The sequence below is a fragment of the Pseudochaenichthys georgianus genome, chromosome 13 (genome assembly GCF_902827115.2).
Source record: "Pseudochaenichthys georgianus chromosome 13, fPseGeo1.2, whole genome shotgun sequence".
Lineage (NCBI taxonomy): Eukaryota > Metazoa > Chordata > Actinopteri > Perciformes > Channichthyidae > Pseudochaenichthys > Pseudochaenichthys georgianus.
This window is the reverse complement of record NC_047515.1, coordinates 27,698,619-27,725,486: the sequence shown is the minus strand read 5'-3', so window position 1 is coordinate 27,725,486 and position 26,868 is coordinate 27,698,619. Positions and strand designations below refer to the sequence as shown.

The following is a 26,868-nucleotide window of genomic DNA, read 5'->3' as shown; positions in this document are numbered from 1 at the left end:
TTATAACGGCGTTCAAAAGTGTGCCAGATTTCATATGCCTTTCAGCCGAAAACCCAGTTAAAACACACCGTAAACAGGCTTCAAAATAATGCGGAAAACCACCCAATCTGGCAACAGCAAGCTGCCTGTGACGCGTACGCGCCTGTCACCCCTGGCTATCGCACTAAAATATAAATATACTAAATATATCAGACTCCTCACAACAAACAATGTGGAACCGCGGAACCGGCGAGCATTGAATGAATGAATTAATGAATTAGTATGGACGAAGCCGAGAGCAGCTGCAGCAGCACTCGCTCAGAGTGAGACTCTATGGCAGGGGTGGGGAACCTCCGGCCTCCGTCCGTATACGGCCCGCGAGACAATTTGGTACGGCCCTCGAGGTAATTTATAAACACACGCAAAAAATAAAAAAATGAAAGAAATCTAGACCGCAAAAAAATTAAACAAGCGAGTGCCTGTTTTTCCTGGCCAAGGTCAGGGTCCTTGAACACAACACGAGCCTAACGTGTCATCACGTGGTATATGTCTTGACTGACAGGGGTGCAGTTCTGACGGAGAGCACCAGAACGCCACTCCAGCACTTCAGAAATTGCAGTACCGATAAGTCCATACACATGCCGCAGTTTCTGCGTGTCTGTGTCTTTAGTTGAAAGCCCAGTGGCGATCTGCTCATCTGTCATTCTGATCAGACAGTCAATAACTGTGTTGTTATCATTAGCATCTGGTAAGCTAGCTATGCTAACGAATATAAGAAGCTTTGTCTACAACCAGTGAGGTAAAGGCACATCTTTATATGATCATTTTTAAAGTTATAAAAAAAATAAGAGAATAAAGTAAACAGGTATAAAATACTATATGACAGTTATTAATAAAGAAGAATACAGTTTGAAAGGGGAGTGATTTGTCAAATATCCATACATTAAAAGAAAATCTGCTTACAGTTGTGTTTGGGTGTTGAGAGATGTGTCCATAGATCTCCTAATGTTGCTCTCAAAGTGCAACAAATCTTCCCAGGGGAGCATGCCCCCCGGACCCCTCTAGAGGAGGTTAGGTCCCCCCCACTTAAACCATGTTCACATGGATAGGAAACTAAATACATTTGCACACATCTTGTGTCCATAACTTTCTGTGTTGGTGGTCACGCCACACCCTGCACGTGCATGCATACGCGAGTCATGGTGAGATATCTGGATTAGGAGGTTGCTTTTTCTTTGCACAGAATGAAATGAATGGGCTGTGATTTTAGTTTTTTTAAGCAGAGGTCAATAACTTGTACGGCCCTCTGAGGATATTGTAAACATTGCAATGGCCCATTAACATCGTACAGGAGACAAATAATAGCTCGCAGCAACGTATTGAAAAAAGAACTATAAACTATAAATTAGTTCATTTTTGAAACCATGAACTTTAGTTCAACATTTTGAATTATGAACTATGAACTGAACTAGTTCATTTTAAAATATGTGAACTGTGAACTGAACTAGTTCATGTAGAAAGTGAACTTTCCCAACACTGACGGCCAGATACGGCTCAGCTGACTCAGATAAGGAAATATATGATACATTATGAAGTGATATGCCGCGGACTGTACTTAATGTACTCTGATCCGGTTACTTATGTTGTGGCCGATATTTAAGTAAGCTTTCTTAACGCTAATGTTATAATAGTCAGATTGCTCTGAAGATGGGAGGTGATATTCTATTAATGTTCACGTTCACACAGTCGGTGATTTCTGCCGGCCGTCTTTTCTGCGACGGCAGCTTTTCTGTATTTCCTTTCTCCTGTAATATGACTTGATCGCTTTAAACTCCGCACACTGAGCTCTGATTGGTCAGCAGGCGGTGCTTTCACTTAGTTGAGCTCTTAGCCTGCAACCTAACCTGGGGGGTATACTGCGAAGCAGGATTTTCGCTTAGCCGGCTAAATTCAGGGAAAACTCCGGCTTTCCGGTCCTACGAAGCTGGTTCTCTTTTTAGCAGGCTAGATCTCCATGGTAATATATGCTAAGCAGCTAACCTGGTCGGGACCAGGTTAGGTTGCAGGCTAAGAGCTCAACTCAGTGAAAGCACCGCCTGCTGACCAATCAGAGCTCAGTGTGCGGAGTTTAAAGCGATCAAGTCATATTACAGGAGAAAGGAAATACAGAAAAGCTGCCGTCGCAGGAAAGACGGCCGGCAAAAATCACCGACTGTGTGAACGTGAACATTAATAGAATATCACCTCCCATCTTCAGAGCAATCTGACTATTATAACATTAGCGTTAAGAAAGCTTACTTAAATATCGGCCACAACATAAGTAACCGGATCAGAGTACATTAAGTACAGTCCGCGGCATATCACTTCATAATGTATCATATATTTTATTATCTGAGTCAGCTGAGCCGTATCTGGCCGTGCAACACTCACAGTGTCACATACTGTATGCAGAAGTATTATTTTAAGCACCACATTAAGTTGACGAAACACTCGAGACAAATGTAATTGAAGTCAGATCGTGTTTTAGACGGGGCAGTGATATCATAAACCTGTTAATGTACGCATTCAAACACTTGTTCTGTTCCCAGCTGTATTCACCTTGCAGGTGCAGCTATGTGGCTTTTATCCCGGATAAAGTGTTTAAGTCATGGATGTTTAAAGTTTAACTTCTTCATTTTTGACTAGTATTAAAGTTCACTTTTCATTCAGGAAGTATGACGCTGCGCTGTCAGTATGCTACTCCATGTTTGTGATTGGTCGAATGCTCCAGATACCACCCCTTTCATGTGAACGCGCACCTAACTAGATAGGACACGGCTGGCTTGAGCGATCCACTTGATAACCAGCGTCGTAGGACAGTTTAGCGAGAGCGCGTATGTTTTGGATTAAGCCAACCGGCTAACTCAAACATATCCAGGTTAGGTTGAACCAGGTTCGCAGTATAGGCCCCTGGTCCCGACCAGGTTAGCTGCTTAGCATATATTACCATGGAGATCTAGCCTGCTAAAAAGAGAACCAGCTTCGTAGGACCGGAAAGCCGGAGTTTTCCCTGAATTTAGCCGGCTAAGCGAAAATCCTGCTTCGCAGTATACCCCCCAGTTGTCTGTCCATTGTTGCTGAAAGCTTGAGTCACAGTGGTCCATCAACAATCAATGTATCACTCTAGAAGTCTTTAGATTCAACACACTCTCACTCCCTAAGCGTCCAATAGCGACGTTTGGTCAGTGTCCATGGCGTCCAATTGTGACGCTCCTAGGCTCCTTCAGCGTCATAAAGGGACGCAAATAGCTTTCAACTGATTGCAATGTATTCCCATCTGCGTCGGGATTTGACGCTCATGGAAGCACGGCATTCGTTTATGTCGGCTGCCCTTAAAGGTAATGTGAGTGTCCATTCCCAGGAGTAAAGGATGGCAGAAGACACTACACTACCCAGAATCCCCAGCTATGGTTTGGACTACACCATGTGCTCTTGACAAACCCCGTGATAGTCCTCAAGCTCTGTGATTGGAGAGTGTGCTCCGAGGGTTAAGCCGATTCTCGAACAGCACTTGAAATGGGATGGAACCACGGCAGACTGTCCAAAACTGGATTTTAACGGGTCCACCGCGTCCCCCCTCCCCCACCCCGTCCCCAGAACTACACATGCTGGCTATTCTGTTTCGCAACATGTTCTCTATGGCACGTCTCTACTGGGAGTTGTAGTTTTAAAAGACGTTTTCGTATTTCCCATAATAAGAAGTTGCCAGTATTAAACTGTGTACATCCCTGGAGGTTTAGGGGACAGGAAACACTCACATTTAAAACATATAATTAATAAATGGGTGAAAATTGCTTGTGCCCAATATGGGCAGTATTAATATATATACCCACATGCCAGCTAAGGTCAGAAGAGCTTTATTTAACAGCTGGTCTTATGTGTGTGACCCATGTGATAACATTACATTACATTAATTGATAAGCCTGAAACATGCACTTGTCAAGGTTCAGAGGCACATTTTGCAAATATGGCAGTAGCCATCGATCAGCTTAAGATAAGATATACTTTATTGATCCCAAGTTGGAACATTTGCGTTACATCAGCATGTGTAACAGTTAAATATGCAGTTGTGTTTATTTGAAAATCATTTAGTATAATCACATAAATTCTGTGTTTTATATTCAACAATTCTGTGTTCTTTATTTATTGATTGTTCAATACCTGACAAGGCCGGAGATGAAATATCTACATACATCTTATAAGAGTAATACATTATGTATAATATCAGTTAAAATAAGTGCTTCAACATAGTTAACATTGCTGGAGGTATGCACAAATATTGATAGATGTCTTGTAATGCACGATTGAGGAACCTGCAACCCAAGTCTTTCATTCAGTGCAGAACTACACCACAGTTGTGTAGGCCTATGTGATATGTCAATAAACCTTAGAAAATCTTGAAATCTTGAACGGGATGTGCAAAATAGTCATTACATACAGTCTTTAATTAACAATTAGTAGAGAATAACGAGTAATGAATATACTTTATAGGGATCGTATTAATATCTAATAATAAAAATATTGAAATTCAATAACATGCTTTAACCACCAGGTGTCCCTTGATATCAGCTGTGCACCTTTATGGTGTAAATACAGCCTATCTACCAATTGGATCAAATATAAAAGTGAGCCGAATTAGTGTTGATACTGCAAGGAGACGTATTGTGTGAAAAGAAATGTAAGATGTTGTTTAATGGCTGATATATTTATGATCCACGTCACGTTTTCAGTTCCTCATGTTTGTCTTCTCATCAGGGCTCTATAAATACAGAACTACGGCAGATATGTAATATGTAATGCAGCCGAACCGTGTATTACAATGCCGTTATGTGATGACTTTCAAAGAGAAAAGCAAGCACACTCGGAATAAGGTATTATTATTATTTTGATCTGTTTCCGGTATTTGTTAATGACGATGTGCTCTGAGATGTGAGACTGGAATTGCACAGGGGGGAAATAACGTAGGCTATCTTTAGATGCGGATTTTGTTAAACTAATATGTTTAGGCTGTGGACCAACACTATACATTGACGGGGAAGGGGGTAGCAATAAAGATAACACCATTAAACAGTTACACAACATAACAGAAATAATATCGATAGCAGCGTCCCTAGCAACCACCTTGGTAACAATGAAAACGTCGCGATTTCCTGAAGTAATCTTCGTAATAACTAGCAAACTAAAGATCATGTACATCCACTGCACACATAATCTGAAATAACAACTCATATTTCTCGCATCAAATGACATCAAAACGCATTTTAATGGCCAAACTAACTTTAAAATAGGCATTTTACACCCAGAATAAAACGAATTTCGGCCATGTTTTCTTTTTCTGCAGGGAGAAATTTGAAGATCACGTGACATAGACGCCAGCCATCGGAATGAATGGTGAAAAAAAACGGGGTTTGTCAAACAGAGCACATGGTGTAGGCCAAACGATAGCTGGGGATTCTGGGTAGTGTAGTGTCTTCTGCCATTCTTTACTCAGAAAACATATTTGTTTCTCCGAATCGAAGGGGAAAAATACAAATTTAAACCAATCAATGTTGTGTAATTAACAAGGATAATCTGGTGTTTTGTAGTCGATGAGTAGTGCAGATATCACTGTAAAATCAATCGACAGTAAGAGGAGTACTTACTTCCGGGTGTAAAATTCTCCGTTATCCAATGGGAATGGATGCTCACATTGCCTTTAAGGGCAGCCGGCATAAACGAATGCCGTGCTTCCATGAGCGTCAAATCCCGACGCAGATGGGAATACATTGCAATCAGTTGAAAGCTATTTGCGTCCCTTTATGACGCTGAAGGAGACTAGGAGCGTCAAAATTGGACGCCACGGACACTGACCAAACGTCGCTATTGGACGCTTAGGGAGTGAGAGTGTGTTGTTAGATTTGGCACAAGCAGCATTAATTTTCTTATCAATATTACACAGTTTAAATGAAAACACGAGCATATTCAAATCTGCTCAAACCAGCCATTATAAATGCTTTAGTGCCACTGAGTGCAGTAGTGCTGCATTCACTCACTGCTGCACTCAAGACAAGATAAGGAGTGAAGACTATATGGCCAAAATATTTTGCTCACAAGTCAGACAGCATTTCTTGAAAAACTTGAATATTGGTTATGAAGCCAAACATAATAAGAGGGAGAGGGAAACTGCTAATACAGCCAATGAGATAATTGCTTTGGAGGTATTTAATTGTCTGAAGATTCAGTCAGAACACACTGTATGCCCCTACAAGAGGCTGGAGTGAGAAGTTTATCCGTGAGGGTTCAAGAGAGTTACCCTTTTGTATCTTCTTATCTGATAAATAGCATCTATGATTTTCGGGTGCATTAGTGCAGGATTCATATCAGCTGTTTTCACAGCTGTTCTTCTCAAGCATTGGTTTAGAGACACTCATTGTATCCAAAAGCTAAATCTGAGTATAGTGTAAGAGATTTTGGGAATGCAGACAGGCACCAAACCGGCACCAGCATTGTCTTTTACAATATAAATGAAAAACATGGATCACAAAAATACATACAACAGCTGTTCAATGGCTCTGTTGCCTTCTGATTGATTTGTAAATACCTGCAAATAGCAAATGGACCCTGAGCTGGGATTGTTTTCTCAAAGTTATATACCCAAGTTCAAAAAAGAACTTCCATGCTTCAGTATAAAGCCAATGAAACAAGAAGTCCCAAAAGTCCCATGAAAACTTAAGAGTTACTGAGTTTACTTGTCAACAGATCTACTGGATCTCTATGACAACTGAACTCAGTCTGCTGATGCAAACTGTGATATTAACAATTATTTATTTATCTTGTAAAGTACTTGGAGCTGCATTTTACGTTATAAAAGGTGAGAAATAAACACAGTTAATTGTTAACTGGTGGGATGACATTATAAGGTGTTAATTGCTAGCAGTACAATACAAGTATCTTGCTCTGGTGAAGCATACAACAGGAAAAATATACGCACACCAGTGATAAAATCAAGATGTTTGACACATTAGGGTCTTGGGAATAAGGATCTGAGACAGTTTTTTAAAAACTCATTTTAAAACACTGGAGCTACCCTGTCAAACACTGCTATTTCTGGGAAAATAGAACTAGGAGATTTTCTGCATTTGATGTGAAAAGAAAAACACAAAACAATTATACAAACATTACGTCAACATGGCGATACGACCCAACAAAATACTTTTTACTATACTATATGAGGTATACTTTTTTTTTTTACGTCTGGTGTCGTGAGGCTGGAGTTATTTGTAAGAAGCTGATCTAATTTCTTCCATTAATAAAATATGCCCTTTGTGAAAGTATTCCCATCCAACTAAGATCATTAAAACACAGATTAAAACTGACATTAGGAACTTTATTGATGGAGACAAGCACTAGTGGACATTACATTATATGTATAGTGATATTCATGGCTGCTGAAAAAAGTCCAACACATACAAATGTTGGATATTAGTAGTAACCAATGCCCATGCACTGAGGTAAACCTTCCCAAAACAAATCACCTTAATAAATATGCTTACAAAAGAGCAAAATTTCAGTGGATACAATCATACTTAAAATTCCCAGACATATCTACATTTTTCCATTTGTTATTTAGAAATGCTTCACGTTGAAATCACTCCCTTATGATTCATGTCTTTGAACTTAAAACAAATCCCTCCATAGTTTCTGAATTCCACTGGTGGTAAGTCTTTCTCCAAAAGCCAAGTAGGCTTTTGCAATATGGTCTCTGTTAGCTTCATCATCACCCTGTCAAATAATAAATCAATCTCATCTTTACTGAATTCCTTCATGTTTGCAACCCCAATCCCCCTCTCCATCAATGATGGACAACTGTTTTTACGAGCTATATGCCACATATTGTCAAAGGTCTAACAAACCCAGTGGAGTTTATAATGCAATGATATAAGGCAGGCTTAAACTTTGAGCATGATGTGATGAGTTTCATAAGATGTCAAAGACTGAATAAAATGATGGAGTCTGATGGTGTTCAAACTGTGTATCTATCTGGACAGTGGATTTAGTAGTGCACTTGAAATCTCAGTTGATGGTTTATGGATTGAATTGTAGCGCCCCCAGCTGTTCAACCAAAGCATGCTTTAGAAATATTTACTACTAATGACACCAGAGGGCATTTATGCAAGATTAAAGGTGGGGTAGGCAAGTTTGAGAAACCGGCTCGAGATACACTTTTTGTTATATTCCATGGAGTGCTCTTAACATCCCGATAGCAATGAATATCTTAAGTGCTTTGACAAAAAATCCATAACAAATTTCATCTGTGGAAGCCGTAGTACTGTAAAAAGCACGACCAATCATTTTAGCCAGCGCGGCTAAAATAACTGGAAGGCCTACCTGCCTGTCAGCCTTCCATCTGTGCACAAACTTATCTCGTGTCCATTCGTGTGTGTTGGAGGAGGGGCTCTGTAAGGAAGTCTGAAGGAAGAGGCAGATTTTTTCCGGTTGTGTACTTTCAAATTCTAGCGCACTCGAGCTGGTTTCTCCAAAATTACATACCCCCCCTTAGCAAAAAAATCTATAGAATCTTGTAGAAATCTATAGCATGTTATAGAACATAGTCGTATTTTTAAGCCATGCTAAAGAATTCTATAGAATACTATAGAAATCTCTAAATCATTCTGTAGAATACTATACATTTGTACTTTTCTATAAACTTCTATAATTAAAACTATAACAATCTAATGAATTATATAGGACAGAACCGACTCATGGCATATCTGTAGAAATCTATAGAAATCTGTAGAAATGTATAGCATTCAAAGAAAACATGCATGAAATGTTCTCTCTGATGCAACCTATATTCAATTCTATAGAATTCTATAATGAATGATATAAAACTCGTCTTTAAATTGGAATAGAGAAAATCATAGTAATCTACATCATTTTGTGGAACTGAGCTGCCTTTGAAATCTGTACAACTGTATACTGGATTATGTGCCCAATTAAATTATGTAACCTATCTAAACAAGTTTCTATGATACAGTATTCTATAGAATTCTATTGAGAAAAACAGTGATCCACAAAATGTTATGAAACACATTTAATAATCTGTAGATTTTGTATATCATTCTGTAGAACTTTAGGTTCTGTATTTATTTTAGTGTTTGATCATACAAATGTAATTAAAAAAAATGTAAAAAATGTTTTTCTCATCAGAATGTAACATTTTAAGACAATGGATTTTTACAGAGAAATTCTATAGAATCTTAATATATATTTCTATAGATTATTTTGTATATATCTATATAGAATCCATAGGTGAATTCTATAGAATATTTGCCAATATCCTGCAGTATATTCTACAGAAATTCTATAGAAACATCAATAGATTTGTCTATAGATTATTTTTGCAGAATCTATAGTAAAATCCATAGGTAAATTCTATAGAATATCTGCAAACTTTCTAAAGTATTCTTCAAATAAGTTCTATAGAAATGTCCACAGATTCTATAGAATATAGGTCACAATGACTTAATGTTACAGCACTAATAGAGCTTCTTTCTTTTTTTTACTATATACAGTACACCATGGGTTTCATAAATGTAATTATTATCTTAACCTATAATAATACATTGTGATTATTTGTTAATTACATGTTTTATTAACCATCAGACTCTTCAAAGTAACTAACAGATACATGTAGTTGAGTAAGGTACAATGTTTGCCTGTGAATTGTAGTGGAGTAGAAGTTTAAAGTATTAGCAATGAAATCCTCTAGGAAAGAATAAGAATTGCTTTAAGTACAGTACTAAAGTGCATGAAGGCCTAGTTACTGTCCATCTATCCAGGGAATTGACAAAGACATTTGTTGCAAACAACAAAGTGATAGAGCTTATTCCCAACCCATTCTGAAGCTTTCTCACCAAGTCCTGAGTTTTTAGCTAGTTCTGAGAGAATAATGGACATTCTGCATTACCACATGACAAGCAAAGCACTATATGTCCCTAGATATAAATACATGCCAAAGGAGAGACACATTTCCGATAACATGGACTACCAGATGTCCCTAGACTAGCCTGCAAAGCATCCTGTATCAATTTATGCCAACAGGCAGGAATAAGGAGACAAAACTATGCTCTTGTAAAGCACTTAAAGCTCTCACAGCGAGGGTAGCACCCCAAGGTCGCAGGCCAGTGCTCTGCCAGGGGTTTGAACGTGTTAAATTGGGTCAAAGGTATTGGCCTAGGAGATTATTTTTCTGAACAACTGGGTATAAGTATTTTAACTTAAGAATCTGCAGCACACTATACATTACATTTCTTCAGAATCAAGTTTATTGCCAGGTACGTTTACACATACAAAGAATTTGCTTGGGTGAATGGTGGGTGCAAACACAAACAACATAAGAAAACAAGTTTTAAGGAAAGGTCAAACCTAAAAAATATAATTATAAAAAGAAAATGTAATAAAAACTATAAGATAAGTATTTACACCAAATTTAAATATACAAAATAAACTAAAAAGCTTGGTACAATGAATGTATGACAATATTTGATAAACTGCAGTGTATTGTATTTTAAAGTGGAGGGCTGTGCAGAAATGTACTAAATATATTCAGAGATGAGTTCAGAATAATATATATTATATGTTTTGATTATAATTATTGATGCATTAAAGTGTTATCAAAGCTGGTAAAGGTGCAGCTAGTAATTACTTTGTTTGCTGCAGGGTATGTGAGTTTTATCCAGATACTCCAACTAAAGTCTTATTTAAGTATTCATTACTTAAAACACTGACCAAAACACACCTCTTCAGACTGGCTTTTAATGTGTGAATTGTTGTGTTGCTGTTTTTATGTTTTTATTTTTATTTTTATTTCCTTTGTATTACCACTGTGTCTTTGAGCACCTGAAAAAGCACTTTGAAATTAAATGTATTATTATTATTATTATTATTATTATTATTATTATTATTATTATTATTATTATTATTATTAAATGTACTTAGTTACTTTACACACCACTGCTGTCTACAACACCTGTCTCGGGGTCATAATGGTCATAATGTCAGGTGCCAGAGGCTGTGGGCTGCAGCGCCCCCTGCTGGTGAGACCGCGGACCTGCGGCTGTGAGTGCATGAGGACAGTTGAAGATGGCGACTGGAGTCCTTCACAGAGTTTGCGGGAGCCTGGGTCGGGCTAAAAACAGGGCACCGACAGCGGGACAGCTCGTCGTGTTGAGCAGGTAGGGCAGCCTTCGGTGTTCATGTTCAGTCGTCGTCTCTGGAGTGTCTGTAGTCAGCTGTCGACTCATTTATTTCTCTAGTTTTCTCCTGTGGTGGCGACGATGAGCTCGGGCAAGCTAGCCCGTTAGCCAGTCCTCTGTGGCCTTCAGCTGGGACTCACAGGACAGCTGCAACACCTTTTTAAATAGTTAATGCCGGGATATTTAACGCTAAAACTGCGTGTGTTTGCAGGTGAAGCGGAAATAATACAAGTTTCTGTCATATTTTGTTATTTAGAATATCAAACGCTCAAGGTCAATTTGGTAGTTGGTTGTAAACATGAGATGTTTCTGCCTCACTACTCTGCTGTAAACAGTGTGTAGTGCTTATAAATACAATAAACAAAGGCTCAATGCAAGCTCTTTGCAATGACGTTAATGCAAATACTGTGCAAGTGATTGTCATGCATTTTAGATTTGAGTAGCATCAAAACTAGGAAATATTTGTTTTGCACAACGCCCAATTTGAGATTAGTGTGTATTTTATAGTTGGAGTACTATTAATACATTACTTTCTACATCCCTTCCATGTTGCAGCTGGTATAGGTGAAGCTTTATATATGCTGTTTTTCAATTCCCTTGTGTGGAAAGGTGCTATATAAATAAACGTGCCTTGCCTTGCTGTGGGCTTGTGAATTCCAATCAAAAGAGTCTGGTTTTATTTGAGCCTCTAACAACACATCATATTTGTAGGTTATATTGTGTATTATTAGTATCAATTTGCAGTAACTCATAACTAAAGGTATCACACAAATGTAGTGAAGTAAAGAGTACAATATTTCCCTCTGAGATGTTGAGAATAATTATAATGTAGCAGACAATGTAAATACGTCCAATTTGAATTTATCTACTCTACCTAAATGTATTTACTTTCCGGGTGGATACTCTTGCATGTCGGCTCAGCTAAAATAACATCTTTATGCGAGTGCAAATCTAGCATGCGATCCAATATGTAATCCTGTTCATCATGACTCATCTGTGTTTGCAGGGGATTTGAAACGTCAAGCAGCAGAAACAGTCAGGACAGCTGGTTTAAATCACTGTTTGTGAGGAAAGTGGATCCCAGGAAAGATGCACACGCTAACCTACTGACCAAAAATGAGGAAAGCAACCTGTACAAAATTCAGTGTAAGTTCACTTAACAGTATTTGCACTTAATAAAAACACATTATCCTGAAGTAATGATGACATTATTCTTAATTATTATGTTCTTTTTTCAGTCCATAATGTCAAGCCAGAGTGCCTGGATGCATACAACAAACTCTGGTGAGTGTTATTTTTCTATATAAGTTGCATACTGTCAATAGCTGTACTTAAACAAAAGTGGTGACAGCAATAGTAATACTAGGACCGGGACAACCTAGTACACTGTTTTAAAAATAACTCTGAGCAGTCTATTCCTGTAGTGATTGACAAGCTGGCATGACTTCAGTTCTTTAAAGACCAACCTTGCTCATGCCTTAGGTGAGTGGAGGCCGTCTTGTAGTTGGAGGCTAATTTTAGACTTGTGACATTAAACAGAGGTCACATGACTAGATAAACATGGGATTGTTATTCAAATTATGTTATTTAAAATAGAATGTTGCCTTCAGTTAAGCTGTATTTGGTTGGTGTTTCTTATTCCTTACAGTGAGGAGGTTTTGCCCTCCATCCACGCTGATAAGTACTACCCCTGTGAGCTGGTGGGCACCTGGAACACCTGGTATGGAGAACAAGACCAGGCTGGTAGGAATATTAATATCAACACACGGAGATCTGCAGTGCCACATGTCTGTGGTCTGCACAGTACAGATCAGCCGGCATGTCACACTGCAGATCCACACTCTTGAATGCATGTATGTATGTTTACTGTCATGTTGTTTTTAAACATAGAGACGCAATAGTACCTCCTCATTCCTCTTTTCCATGGTCTCAATTTCGTACTGTTCTCATTCTACAACTCAATTATTTGTATAATGAAATATTGAATTGTTGGCTTGGTGGTACTCAAAAATCTGAATGGCAAATAATTCAGTCCATTATTAGCTATTCGTATATATGACCTGTACAGACGAACACACAGTATTTTTAATTTGGTGTAGTCTTAACGGCTAATGATCTTTCATCATCAGAATGGAGTTTATTTTAATCTGATGGAAATATATGGCATTTTCACAAAAACATGTACAGTTCAGAACCCTCCTGACCTGTATAGTTTTAACCCTTCACAAAGGGAGAGGAACTATGTCAAAGGTTACATGTTTTATAGCTGGAGGAATATTATTGTAGTAATATCATGTAATGATGCTTCGAACCAGTTGACTGTTTCTCTAGATTTTGCCATTTTGCACCCATTATATATATTTTTCTACCCTTTTCCCAGTTCATCTGTGGCGTTACAGAGGGGGATACCCGGCTCTGACGGATGTGATGAGCAAGCTGAAGCAGAACAAGGTAAACATCCTGATGCATCTAGTCTGTGTCCACCCTCTTTAGTGTTCTAATAATGTGCTAATAACCCAGTGTAGCCATCAGTCGAAGTAAAGCTTATTGACCGGTGTCTGTTCGTTGTCAGGAGTTCACAGAGTACAGGAAGGAGCGGGGCAAGATGCTGATGTCTCGCAGGAACCAGCTTCTGCTAGAGTTCAGCTTCTGGAACGAGCCCGTCCCCCGAGAGGGCCCCAACATCTACGAGCTGCGGTCCTACCAGCTCAGGGTGGGTAACACACCGGAGGGCTCAGCAGGGCTTTAGTTGTGCTAAAGATGTTGTGATGGAGAGTTTGAAAGTGTGAGCCCAGTCTGACCTGATGTTATATACTTCTGTTTTTACAGACAGAAAAAGAATCGGCAACTATTTTGATACTCGATTATTCCCTAATTAGTCATTTTTCATGCAGAATTTTTCAGGAAAATGCTGTTTTCAGGCTTATTAATAATGAGATGTGCTGCTTTTATTAGACTAAATAACTTTGGGTTTTACAATGACAAGTCAAACATTTAAAGACTTCCCTTTTAATCTTTTGAAACTGGGATGGACGTTGTATAATATATTCTGACATTTTACAGACTAAACAATTAAATGTGAAAATAATTTGCAGATAAAAAGAAAAACTATGAGTTGCACAACAGGAGAGTAATTACTTATATTAAAGAACTGACATGAAATACAGTGTCTGTTGTGTGTGCAGAGTAGAAAGAAAGAACAGTGGTATTTTCAACTGAAAGCTTGCTTTTTTACAAAGGTTTGAGATATTATTAAAAATGACTTGAGTTTAATAACCAGTGTGTTGACAGTTGCCTTAACACTCACTTTTTACATGATCACCACTAGAAGCTTCTCCTGGACTTAACATAACTTTTGTAAATCATGTAGTGTCTTCAGCATTTAGGATGACAGTGGTGATTAAAGAGCCCCCATTTGTGCCCCCCCATCTGTAACTTATTTTCTACGCATCCATTCAAATGAAATCCAGTGTCTCAACGGTTATATTGAAGGCAGTCTTGACTCGCATTATGTTCGACACACATCACGCCCTGCAGATGAAGTCGTTTCTCCTGATCTGCCAGCAATAACTTTAGATCAGCAAGATATTATCCCTCATCACTGACCGGGATTACATCCGAGGAACAGCAGGGCGTTTGTTTGCTTAAGCTCCAAAATATGATTGAAGAAGCCTTTGGGTGGAGTTGCTGTTGCAGCTTATCTTCACAATGATGAAATACCTTTGATACATCTTTATCATTTGTCTGTAGTAATGGGCATTCTCTGGAGATCAGACGCAGGTGGGACATTAATTTCTACTTTGGAAAGTTGATGAATTGTAATAAAGAATATTGTGTTTTCTTTCTTTCAGCCAGGAACCATGATCGAGTGGGGTAATTACTGGTAAGGCAACTTGAATTCAATTTGATACACTGAACTGTAGTCACAGAGCAGTTGCACTACATGGAACCTTCCTCATTAATACAGGATATTCCACAGGGAGGCACCATTTTGAAGACGAACTGTCGTGCTTTCAAGCCAATATTTAAATACAGGTGGAGTTCTCTGTACACTACGGTTCAGAATAATGATCATTTTCTCGAGCAGATCAAAAGGTCAACATTCATCAGTTCTAGCAATGCGGCCGATTGCAATTGATTTAAATGAAGACTTTCTGAACTCGCCTTAGTTTTCATTTTTTACTAGCTGATTGGACCACTACTGAGTTTTCTCTTAGTCTTTGTACTTGTCAGACTGCTTTGCTTTCTAAACCTACTTCATTACATTTCAAAGCCTGTTTTGTCAAATCTTCTGCACCTTTTTCCAGTTGGCACATTTAGAATAATTCTTTACTTATGTCTGTGTGCTTTCACATGTTAACTTAACTTGAAACACTTTAATAACGCCCAGCCTTTTCTGCTCTGAGGCTTTACTCTGACTTTCATTCTATTACAGCACATTTAAATGACCATAAGACAAGAGATCAAGCTGGGACATGGTCATATTTTCCTAAAGCTACTATTCTTGTAATTATTTATCCAGGCTGCATTTTAATAAACCCCTATAGTCAAGAAGATGATGTCATTAAAGCAATTTTAATATAATTTGTGTAGTTGAAGGCTTAAATGTCTTCAGGTTACAACAACATAAGGAATGGAAACTTTAAGGTTTTGTATCCAAACCGTCATTATGATTTAAATAACTATATGTTTGCTTTGGGGGGAAATCGATTTAAAATATTCAACTCTCACCAGAGCACTCATTTCACATGGAATTGGCCAGCGTTAAGATTTAAAAAAGATGTGATGTTGCAATGGATAATCACAGCTAAGGAAACGATTGTCATGTTAGCAAAAGTGGGTCAATCCAACCGTGTAAATGAAAAACAGTCCATAATGTATTCAAAGATGGCGTGGGATATCAAATGTCTCTTGCAGTTCTGCTGTTGTCATGCCAGATGTAGCCTTGACATTCTTTTTCTGACTGGAGTTGTTTTTGTCTGCAGGGCCAGAGCCATCGGATATCGCCAGCACAACAGTGAGGCTGTGGGGGGGTTCTTCTCACAGATCGGAAACCTCTACATGGTTCATCACCTCTGGGGTACGGACACACCCTAGCTTGAGGGGGAATTACTAGGGATGTAACGATATACCGAATATCGCGGTAAATAAACGTCCCAATACCGTCGTGAGACTGACAAAATCTACCACGATTTTCTTTTTTTAATAAAAAAAAAAATGTAAATGTTTTTTTTTTAAAAACACTTCTTTCTTTTTGTTAAACCTTTATTTAACCAGATGGTCCCATTGAGATCATCGATCTCTTTTTCAAGAGAGACCTGTCCAACATGGCAGCAAGTAGGTTACAACATGAACATAAAACAACAGAACACAAAAGGACATCGTATTTACAGGGCTACATTTACACACCTAGAGACATTGACAAGTACCAACAGTATATTTATATCTCGCCCTGTCAATAAGCCTCACCTTCGTGGCAAAAACTGTATTGTTTTTGAAGTGGTAGAGAGACAATGCACAGTTTGACCCACTGCTGTCACCCATGGCCAAAGCATATCTCTCCGTCCCACTGAGGTGGCGTTAGACTTTTTCGCTGTCCGTCATTTTGACAGGCAGGATCGTAAAATGTGCGTCATAATCCCTTATTACCCGTCGGGTCTGAACAGTTCACAAGAGAGCACGCTCGTGAACTGTCAACGGGGGGGGCGGTGTTATGCCGTGTGTGCATGCACCTCGCGGGAGCGCACACAGCGTAAAGCAAAACCTCCCAGACATGTGTTGATCTGTACGGCAAAGTACGGTTTGGAAACTATATCATTTCCTTTTGGAGGGCATGCATAACACGGCATAACACCAGAGCCTCGCTGCGGGGAAACGTTGGCGCTGTTCCGAGTTTGGTCTAATCCGTCAAAATGACAGACTGCTTTCAGATTTTTCCGTCATTGATAAATAAAATATTCGGTTAACGCGACCACTGCTGTCCCAGCAACATCAGTACCAAGCGAGAGTTTTTTCCAGAGCAGGGGATATTGTAAATGCCCAAACATCCCAGCTTATAAATACCTGGAAATGTGGACATTCTCATATTCCTAAAAACCTGTCTGATGATGCTGAGTGAGTGACAAGTGAGTTTGAGTTGAGTTACTTGAAAAACTAAAGTGAAACTTGATTTATTTTATTGCAGGGTCTGATTATTAAATGTCCTTGTTTATTTGTGAGATGCAGTGGCACAAAGAAAATGCCTACTTTGTTTATTAGTACTAGTAGGTACAAAAACAATGGTTTTCTGGTTCCAATCTGTTACTGTCACTTTGTTTTTAAAATACTGCTATCCTACTAAAATGCTTTACAAATCAGATTTATTATGTAATAAAGAAAAAAAAAATATTTCTTTATTATTCAATATCGCGATAAATACCATACCGTGTACTTGTTATCGCGATATTATCGTACCGTGAGTTTTTGGTATCGTTACATCCCTAGGAATTACACACCGACAGTGTCAGAGTAGACGATCAAGCTAATCCGGAAATCTTTAGTTCGACAGAAAATCAAGTTTTGACAACGACTGACAAAGAAATTGTTCTATATTATTGTAAATAATTTGAGTCAAAGGCAACCTTATTGTCAATTTGGCTGTTTGTGTTACACAGACAGGGAGTTTGTTTTGGAGCACAAACATATTTTCGAAGTAGTCACCTGGTCAACTTTCATTTATTTATTAACTCCACTGCACTCATTTATATTTTTTAACAGTGTATCTAATGACTTTATGTAGTTTGGTTCAGATGTAGTGAAGAACCCGGTTATAAATATCACTCCATTCCGCAGTTTCTCAGCAGAGTTTTAGTCCCTTGTTTCGTTTTAAGAAAAATCTGTTCAAATTCAACAATTTAAAAAAACTACTAGATTCATCTATATTCTATAAAATACTCTTTAATCCTTAATAACTGCAACAGACTTTACAGTGACTATAAGCGCTCATCAGTGCTATAATGTGTGGTTTGTTGCAGCTTACAAAGACCTTCAGACCAGAGAAGAGACGAGGAACGGCGCCTGGCAGCAGGAGGGCTGGGACGAGGTGGTATATTACACAGGTGAGCACAAAGAAATAGGTTTCTAAACACAACGTGGTGAGGAAATGTCATATTGTATGTCTGTAGCTTTTATTTCACATGTTTTAAGGCTGTCTTGAGTAACAACATGTTGACTTTGTAGATTATGCTGAACCTGATCAATATCACATGACCTTTAACAGTAGATCTTTTTAAAATGTTGTAAGGCATTAGAAAATATGGCCACATTTGTTATTAACATTTCTAAATCTTTCAAACGTTTTAAAAGACATGGAAAGTGGGATGAATAGTTGTTTTCTGTTGCAATATAAAGACAACACTAAGATCTAACATCTAAACATTGATTTGCCAAGTTGTATTTAATCTAACTTGCTTTTAGTTGTAGGAGCCTTGTTTAAACGATGTGGACACTGATTTAAATCTTATCACCTTTCTCCAGTTCCTCTCATTCAACACATGGATTCCAGGATTATGATCCCGACTAAGGCTTCCCCGTTGAAGTAAAGTGAGCTGGAAGCGGAAATCCAGGGGCACCCCACCCCTCCGAATGTTACATCCATCCAGAGCATCACTATCGTGGTTTCCACCTCCCATCAGTGCTGCCGAACAACGTCCCTTCTCCCTCCTTTGTTATTTCAAAATGTCACCAGGACAGAGGAGGCAACAATGCCCACCATTTATCAGCCGTTGAAATATTCGAAACCACCGACAGATGCACACCATCCCATTTTTTTTTTTAGTTCAGGTGCAGGATGAGTACATTTGGCCGATTTAAACCTCCTGATGCTCACGATGTCCGAAGCCACATTAAATCTGGGCCGTGCAGAGAGCTCATTTCTAAGTTTAGAAACAACCAAAGTTACTTAAAGACGTGCAGCTGTGTTGACAGATAGAAAGAATAGTGTTGCTGAAGCTCACTGCACAATGCAGGAGCTATTTATTTATTTAATGTAAATTTGGAGCGGTTATATTGGCGTGCTGGGGAGTGGCACTTTGACATTGCAGAGTGAAGTGAAAACGTCTTCATCTTTCAAGAAAACTGTATTTCTGTTGCATATCATGATAAAACTAAAGTATAAAATGGTGTAACATGTACGTTAATTGTGGTCCTAATATTCAACAAAAAAATTGGCAAACTACTCCTTTCTGTTGCCTCTTTGGATGTTCCTAGGTTGTCTGTTATGGTTATGTTGCGGTTTCATGGTGCTGTGTTTGTAGCTACTGCTTTTTTCACGTGAAGACAGCATGCCAGGTTTCAGAAACAGTTTTCATCCAACATGTTTAAACGAGGCATCGCTATCATGTATGATACACTCATAAAACAAATGATATCTGTCAGTGGCTGAGGTACTCTCGCTGCTGCTTATTGTAATATCAGATGTTATTGTTAAAGGAAGCATGTTTATCTTGTCTTTTGTTCATCAGTCACAGGAAACGGTGTGGAGGGAAAAGACGAGAAGGCCAAAACAGAATAAAGCAGTTTCAACAATGTTGTTGACAACATGTTCTCGTTTTTAATACTGATGTGCTTTACAGGACTCATTGACGTAGTGTAGTTACAGCTCGTTATATTCATACTGAACTAAAACATTTCTATTACTCATTGCACATTTCATAAAATGCACGAGTTGTGTTAGCTCGACTAGAGACTTGAATGCAAAAAGTGCATGACAATAAGATCTTTTTACCTTCACATAAAAAGTGCTAGATTAATCCTTTAGTAACTAATACAAATCAATAGGGCAGCATCCCTATGAAGGAAAAACTGGACTTTATAGTGTAAACATTTTCATTCAATATAAAAATCTATCGAGTAGAAGGAAACGTGTGCATGAGATAAAAACAGAAGAGCACCCTACAGTACACTTTTTAGCTTGTTTAAATATGTTCTAGTTCCTTTAGCAGCTCCCTAAAACTTGTCACGTACCACAAGGACTTCTCCTTAACCTGCGGCCTGATGACATTACCACCAAATCCAATGAAGGCGTTCTGAGGACGAAAGAGAACACTAGTCACAATGTGTTTTCAAAATAACATCAATCACTAATCAAGCAGGCACTTGCACACAAATGAAACTGGAGAGTTTTCACTTACAGCAGGAGGGCATGCCTCTAGATCTGTGGCCCCATCTCCGATCATCACCACATTCTCGAAACCATTTTGTTCCTTCAACATACTGATGACTTTCCCTTTTCCACCACCCTCAGCAGTGGGCTGGCTCTCATCAAAGCCAGCATACTCTCCTAAAAAACACATATGATTTAATTTAGTAACTTAAAGTCATACAGGTTGAGTCAAATTTGAAATGGCAACAACTTTTATCAAGGCCGATACCTTTTGGATAGAGTGGTAATCGTTATTTCAAACAGGTCCTCTTTAAGACACAAACAATGCTCCGCCCTTATGAAAAACAAGAAAAGTCAGCCGTTACCATTGAAGTAGAACTTGAGCCGGTTGGCGTAAACATGATGAAGAGGAATGTTTAGCTGAGTGGCCACGTGTTCAACGATGCAGCGGAAGCCCCCTGAGATGAGGTACACCTTGATGCCACGCTGGTGCAGGCGGTCCACAAGCTCACTGGGGGAAGATGTATGGACATTTGTCAAAACACAAATTAGAAGGATGGAGTGATCATAGGTATTAACAACAGACTTTTTTTTAAGATCAACAGTAGCTTGAAAAAGAGATCAATGATCTCAAGGGATACACCTGGGTAAATAAAGGCTTGAAATGAAACAAGATTTCCATTTTAAGTTCCTAACCTGTAATTTCCATAGCGTTGACCTAAACAAATCTAACATACATTATTATTATTATTATTATGTGTTGAAACAACAAATACAAATACTCTCTCTAAATGCTTATATTTGTTTTAAACTTTTAATACAATACATAAAAATGTTTACTCTTGTTGTCTTCCTCTATCTGAGCCAGTCAATTAAAACAATTTGCCTTGATATACATGTTGTGCATCCCTTGTTTTTGTACACTTTAGAACAGGGGTGGGGAACCTCCGGCCTCCGGGCCGTATACGGCCCGCGAGACAATTTGGTACGGCCCTGGAGGTAATTTATAAAACACACGCAAAAAATAAAAAAATGAAAGAAATCTAGACCGCAAAAAAATTAAACAAGCGAGTGCCTGTCTTTCCTGGCCAAGGTCAGGGTCCTTGAACACAACACGAGCCGAACGTGTCATCACGTGGTATATGTCTCGACTGACAGGGGTGCAGTTCTGACGGAGAGCACCAGAACGCCACTCCAGCACTTCAGAAATTGCAGTACCGATAAGTCCATACACATGCCGCAGTTTCTGCGTGTCTGTGTCTTTAGTTGAAAGCCCAGTGGCGATCTGCTCATCTGTCATACTGATCAGACAGTCAATAACTGTGTTGTTATCATTAGCATCTCGTTAGCTAGCTATGCTAACGAATATAAGAAGCTTTGTCTACAACCAGTGAGGTAAAGGCACATCTTTATATGATCATTATAGTTATAAAAAAAATAATAGAATAAAGTAAACAGGTATAAAATACTATATGACAGTTATTAATAAAGAAGAATACAGTTTGAAAGGGGAGTGATTTGTCAAATATCCATAAATTAAAAGAAAATCTGCTTACAGTTGTGTTTGGGTGTTGAGAGATGTGTCCATAGATCTCCTAATGTTGCTCTCAAAGTGCACCAGATTGATGCTTTTAACTTCAACATTTAAAAAAAATCTTCCCAGGGGAGCATGCCCCCCGGACCCCCGTAGAGGAGGTTAGGTCCCCCCCCCACTTAAATCATGTTCAGATGGATAGGAAACTAAATACATTTGCACACATCTTGTGTCCATATCTTTCTGTTTTGGTGGTCATGCCACACCCTCCACGTGCATGCATACACGAGTCATGGTGAGATATCTGGATTAAGAGGTTGCTTTTTCTTTGCACAGAATGAAATGAATGGGCTGTGATTTTTGTTTTTTTAAGCAGAGGTCAATAACTTGTACGGCCCTCTGAAGATATTGTAAAAATTGAAATGGCCCTTGAGAGGAAAAAGGTTCCCCACCCCTGCTTTAGAACAATAGGCAGTACTAAAACCTAATTTACATCAACAGTGGCCAGACAGTTTCGGACATTAACCACTCAGACACATCAACGAGTTGCTAAGTAGGTAAAGCAAGCACAAATGCATGTGCACAAAGGAGCAGAAAAGAGTTAAAATGTTAATTTCTGTGTAAGAAGTTCAACTTTTTCACGTGTAAAGCCCTTTCAGGTATGCTTGTTTCAATCCCCTATATAAATAGTCAAAAAGTACTGAGACCTTATTAAGAGAGGGTGCTTTACCATAGATTAGGAAAATTGATTATTTAATGTACATTAAAACTTCACACACTCACCTTATACCTGGAGTCAGCTGGGGTGGATGGTCTGTTAACAGTTTGTTCACTTGTTCTCTTGAACATCGGATGATGGATAGACGCTCAATCAGGGCTGTTTTGAATGACATTGAGCCGCCCATAGCTTTGCGCGTCCTAAAATGTGACAGAAGCAATATATTTGCATAATTATTTAAATAAATCCAGGTATAATCTCATTTTTGGGGCACTTTTCATTGCGCATTAAAGTGATGTTGACAGCATTTATACACATACATTTCAGTGACTGCATCCCCCACACCGCAAAATTTGGCAAGTTCATCTATGCCTTCTTCTTTGATGACTGTGCTGTCCACGTCGAAACAGACAGCATCTGCTCTCCGGAAGACTTCCTTCATATCTGAAAGTGTTGCCATTGTGCTGAAAAATAAATACAATATGTGAGACATATTTTAAAAAACACAGCAGGAGTATCAGTACTCTGATGGCATAGTTGTATCAGGCTATTTTAGGAAATCATCTGAAGGGGAAACTAATGTCATTAGCAGGGGCCTGAGCTGAGTTAGTTGGTTCAACACAAGGTCTGAGATTTCCCCTGTAAGTGCATGACTGGTATTGTTAAACTAAGCCCTGTATGCATTGAATGTTTTCTATCCAGTGAAGCAGCAAACACATCCATTGATTGAAATAGCTATGTGCAAACATTTCAGGTTTGAAATACTATAGGACAGTAACACAATAATACAGTTTAAAAGGAGAGTGATTAGTAAAATATCCATAAAGAAAAAGTAAATCTGTTTACAGTTCTGTTTCATATGGGTGTTGAGAGATGTATCCATAGATCTCTTAATGTTGCTCTTAAAGTGCACCAGATTGATGCTTTTAACTTCAATATTTAGAAGAGGAGGTTAGGTCCACCCCCACCTAAAACATGTTCACATGGATAGGATACTAAATACATTTGCACACTTTTTATATGGTGGCCTATGTCCATATGTTTCTGTTTTGGTGGTCGTGCCACAACCGTTCACGTAGGCACAAGTCATAGGTGCGCTATAAAATAGCACTACACCCCTGCAATGTGTTTGAAAGACAATAGACTTTACAGCATGTTTTTTTTTAATTGAAGTTGCGTTGATGTGTGTGTATTGGTTGTTGACCCCCCCCCCCCCCCATTATATTTGTTCTAGAGCCGACCCTGCGACTGGGCAGTCTGTCTGCCTAAACAAAATATACCACAGGCTGTTATGGACATCCTTTGCACGGATTGCATCACCCGAGCCAGCCACACTACACAAAACCGAGCGATACAAAACCTACCTACATACATACATTCTTCAAACAAGCAATTAGGCTTGTTTTGCGTAAACCTAACTTGCGACTTGCATAAAAAGTCCTCACGCACAACAGATATACATCCATGATTCAGAAACGTTACCGGTCCGTGAACACACAAGCACTCAGCGGTGACCGTACAAGCTGCAGCACTAATGTATGATTGAAAAATATATGTTTAAAACACTTTTAAAAAGTAGTGTGACTTGTCGTACTTACTGTTGGGAGAAGCGTTGGTAAGGCACTAACAGCAGCTTTAGCATTAGCCGATCCTTCAATGGGCTCAGCCATGAGGAACAGACGAGGAAGGACGCTGCGAGCTCCACCAATCAGAGGGAAGCCGGAGAAGGACCGCCCACTTTGGTTGGCTCGGTTACATGACGACAGCAACGGTCAACTGACGACTCATTTGATAAACACAGGGAAAAGTGTGCATGTCACTGTGTGTAGTGACATGACATCTAATGGGTGGAAGATACATCTATTAAGTACTAATACCAGTATAGAAACACTTTTTTACAAGTTAAAGTCCTTGATTCAAAACATGACTTAAGAAAAAGGGAAATATGTGTAGTAAATTAGTAGGCCTTCCATAAGTAAGGGTTTGTCCTTTGGAGACACATGTAGGCTATTAGCCTATTAGGCCCTTTACTTGTTAATTGTTAAAACGCGTTGTTATTTGTTATCTATTGAATGCTGTGAGATAAATGTGGTGGAGTAAAAAGTTACCTACAATTTCCTCTCTGAAATGTAGTCAATAAGTGGCACTTAAAGGAAAGGCTTAAAACCTCTTAAGCCCCACGGACCCGGTACCAGGGCCGAAATCGCGTGATTTGCAGGAAACAACATCTAAGGAACCTTAATATTTAATAAACTATGGATATTTTATATCCATATAACGGGAAAAAACTAATTTAACTGATTTTTTTCTTTAAAAAAAACACACAATGCTAACACTGACCCTCTGAATTAGCCCCGAGCGAAAAATGCTAACCTATTACTGCACCGAAAATCACTCCTAGCTCCCTTATTACTTATCCTAAGTGCACATCCTACACATCGTTTATGATCGTAAAGACACAGAATCTAACCACCCTTGAATGATGGGATAGTAGACTAAAAGCTTTAGGAATCCAAACTATAACATATAATAAGTCAACCCAGTCTCATAGCATTTCGTGTTCACCAACACGATTTTTAATCTATTGATTCGTGTTCACCAACACGATTTGCCCCTTTTTTTCGTGTTGCACAGCACGATTTTAAAAGCAATGTATTTCTACTGGTAATGTGTTTCGTGCCTGCAGGCTGCAGCACGTCTTTTTCTCCGGTCGGGTCGTGGAAGACCGGAAGCTGTGTGGTTCATAAAAACATGTTCTTACTCAATATCAAGCCACAGTTATTGCTTTTATTTTAAATCGTATAATTTCGGACTTTTGTTGCCGTCTGTGAGGAAAATAAATGGGGCTCAGAGCCTCAGGATACTGAAATCTGTATTTTTTAAATCTTTTTTTCCTTCTAATTTGTTATTCTTTTCAAAATAACACACTGTTATTTACTCACCAATAACACACAATTATCCTTGCTTTTATGTATTGGTTTAATTCCATAATCTCGGGCTTTTTTGGCGTCCGTCAGGAACTGAATTTCAAAATAAATATAACCGGAAACCGACGTAGGCATTTCGAGTGATTACCCAAGATCCTCAGCTATGGTTTTAAGCTCGCTGATTGGATGTGTTAGCCGCAATGCATGCTGGGATTTGGTGTTTATATTATATGAAATCCGGAAAACATTTTAAAAGAATAAAATAATACTTAATTCCGAGTGCTCTTGCTTTTCTCTTTGAAAGTCATCACATAACGGCATTGTAATACACGGTTCGGCTGCATTACATATTACAGATCTGCCGTAGTTCTTTATTTATAGAGCCCTGATGAGAAGACCTTTGGAAAAACTGGAAGAAATGCCGCCGAAACTGAATACTTGACGTGGATCATAAATATATCAACAATTAAACAACATCTTCAATTTCTCTTCACACAATACGTCTCCTTGCAGTATCAACACTAATTCGGCTGACTTTTACATTTGATCTAATTCATTGATAGGTTATATTTACACCATAACGGTGCACAGCTGATATAAAAGGACTGTAGTTTTTAAAGATATTACTGATTTTCTTTTAATGTAAGAATGTAAATACTGAGTCTGAAATAGTATAGCAATATGCTGTAAAATTATGTGAAAGCATGCATAAAACTATACATCTTCAGATGTTGTACATACACACTAATAATACAAAGTTATTATGGCTGTGTGCACCTTGTGTGCACCTCCTAGTGGTTAAAGCACGTTATTGAATTATTGATTTTATGTGTTATATTTGATTAAAAAAATATTAAGAGTACATACTTTCATAGGGGGAAAGTATAAATATAGAAATATAGAATATAAAAAATCAAGAAGATACTATAAGTGATCTCTACAATAAAACAGTTTAGTGCAGGATGTACACAAATATTAATAGGAGGAGGTGCAAACAGAAAAACGGATTACCCTTTATTAAAACATGAAATAACAGATTAAGGTCTTCTTTTAAATAAGAAAAAACTTTGGGGGTATTACATTGCATTTAGCTGACGCTTTTATCCAAAGCGACTTACAATAAGTATCTATCTATCTACAGATAAATATTAAGCCTGACAAAGTACTTAACGTCTAATATATTGCTTTTCTGCAATGTTAACTATGTTGAAGCACTTATTTTAACTGATATTATACATATGAATTATACTATTATGTATGTAGATAGAATAAGAAATGTGCAGAATATGACA

General features: G+C 38.4%; 2 protein-coding genes across 2 annotated transcripts; one reads left to right on the top strand and one right to left on the bottom strand.

Moving 5' to 3' along the window:
• Positions 1-11,096: 11,096 nt before the first annotated feature.
• On the top strand, positions 11,097-19,820 carry nipsnap2 (nipsnap homolog 2). The gene is made up of 10 exons (XM_034097285.2): positions 11,097-11,234; positions 12,262-12,401; positions 12,494-12,539; positions 12,904-12,998; positions 13,636-13,706; positions 13,828-13,968; positions 15,107-15,138; positions 16,241-16,335; positions 18,269-18,352; positions 18,771-19,820. The coding sequence occupies exons 1-10, from the start codon at positions 11,143-11,145 to the stop codon at positions 18,833-18,835; spliced, it is 861 nt and encodes a 286-aa protein (XP_033953176.1). The 5' UTR covers positions 11,097-11,142; the 3' UTR covers positions 18,836-19,820.
• psph (phosphoserine phosphatase) lies at positions 19,804-24,353 on the bottom strand. The gene is made up of 6 exons (XM_034097286.2): positions 24,248-24,353; positions 22,970-23,113; positions 22,715-22,849; positions 20,763-20,908; positions 20,426-20,574; positions 19,804-20,320 (listed from the first exon to the last, which is right to left on the bottom strand). The coding sequence occupies exons 1-6, from the start codon at positions 24,289-24,291 to the stop codon at positions 20,210-20,212; spliced, it is 729 nt and encodes a 242-aa protein (XP_033953177.1). The 5' UTR covers positions 24,292-24,353; the 3' UTR covers positions 19,804-20,209.
• Between the last annotated feature and the right edge of the window lie 2,515 nt (positions 24,354-26,868).

What these genes read in the sequence shown, in the direction of transcription:
- psph (XM_034097286.2), bottom strand. Translation starts at nt 24,291, where the DNA reads ATGCTAAAGCTGCTGTTAGTGCCTTACCAACGCTTCTCCCAACA. An exon ending in GGGGATGCAGTCACTGAAAT is followed by an intron (nt 22,850 to 22,969) that starts GTATGTGTATAA and finishes GTCACATTTTAG; the next exon opens with GACGCGCAAAGCTATGGGCG. An exon ending in CAGCTGACTCCAGGTATAAG is followed by an intron (nt 20,909 to 22,714) that starts GTGAGTGTGTGA and finishes ATCTTCCCCCAG; the next exon opens with TGAGCTTGTGGACCGCCTGC.
- nipsnap2 (XM_034097285.2), top strand. Translation starts at nt 11,143, where the DNA reads ATGGCGACTGGAGTCCTTCACAGAGTTTGCGGGAGCCTGGGTCGGGCT. An exon ending in CAACCTGTACAAAATTCAGT is followed by an intron (nt 12,402 to 12,493) that starts GTAAGTTCACTT and finishes TTCTTTTTTCAG; the next exon opens with TCCATAATGTCAAGCCAGAG. An exon ending in TGCGGTCCTACCAGCTCAGG is followed by an intron (nt 13,969 to 15,106) that starts GTGGGTAACACA and finishes TCTTTCTTTCAG; the next exon opens with CCAGGAACCATGATCGAGTG.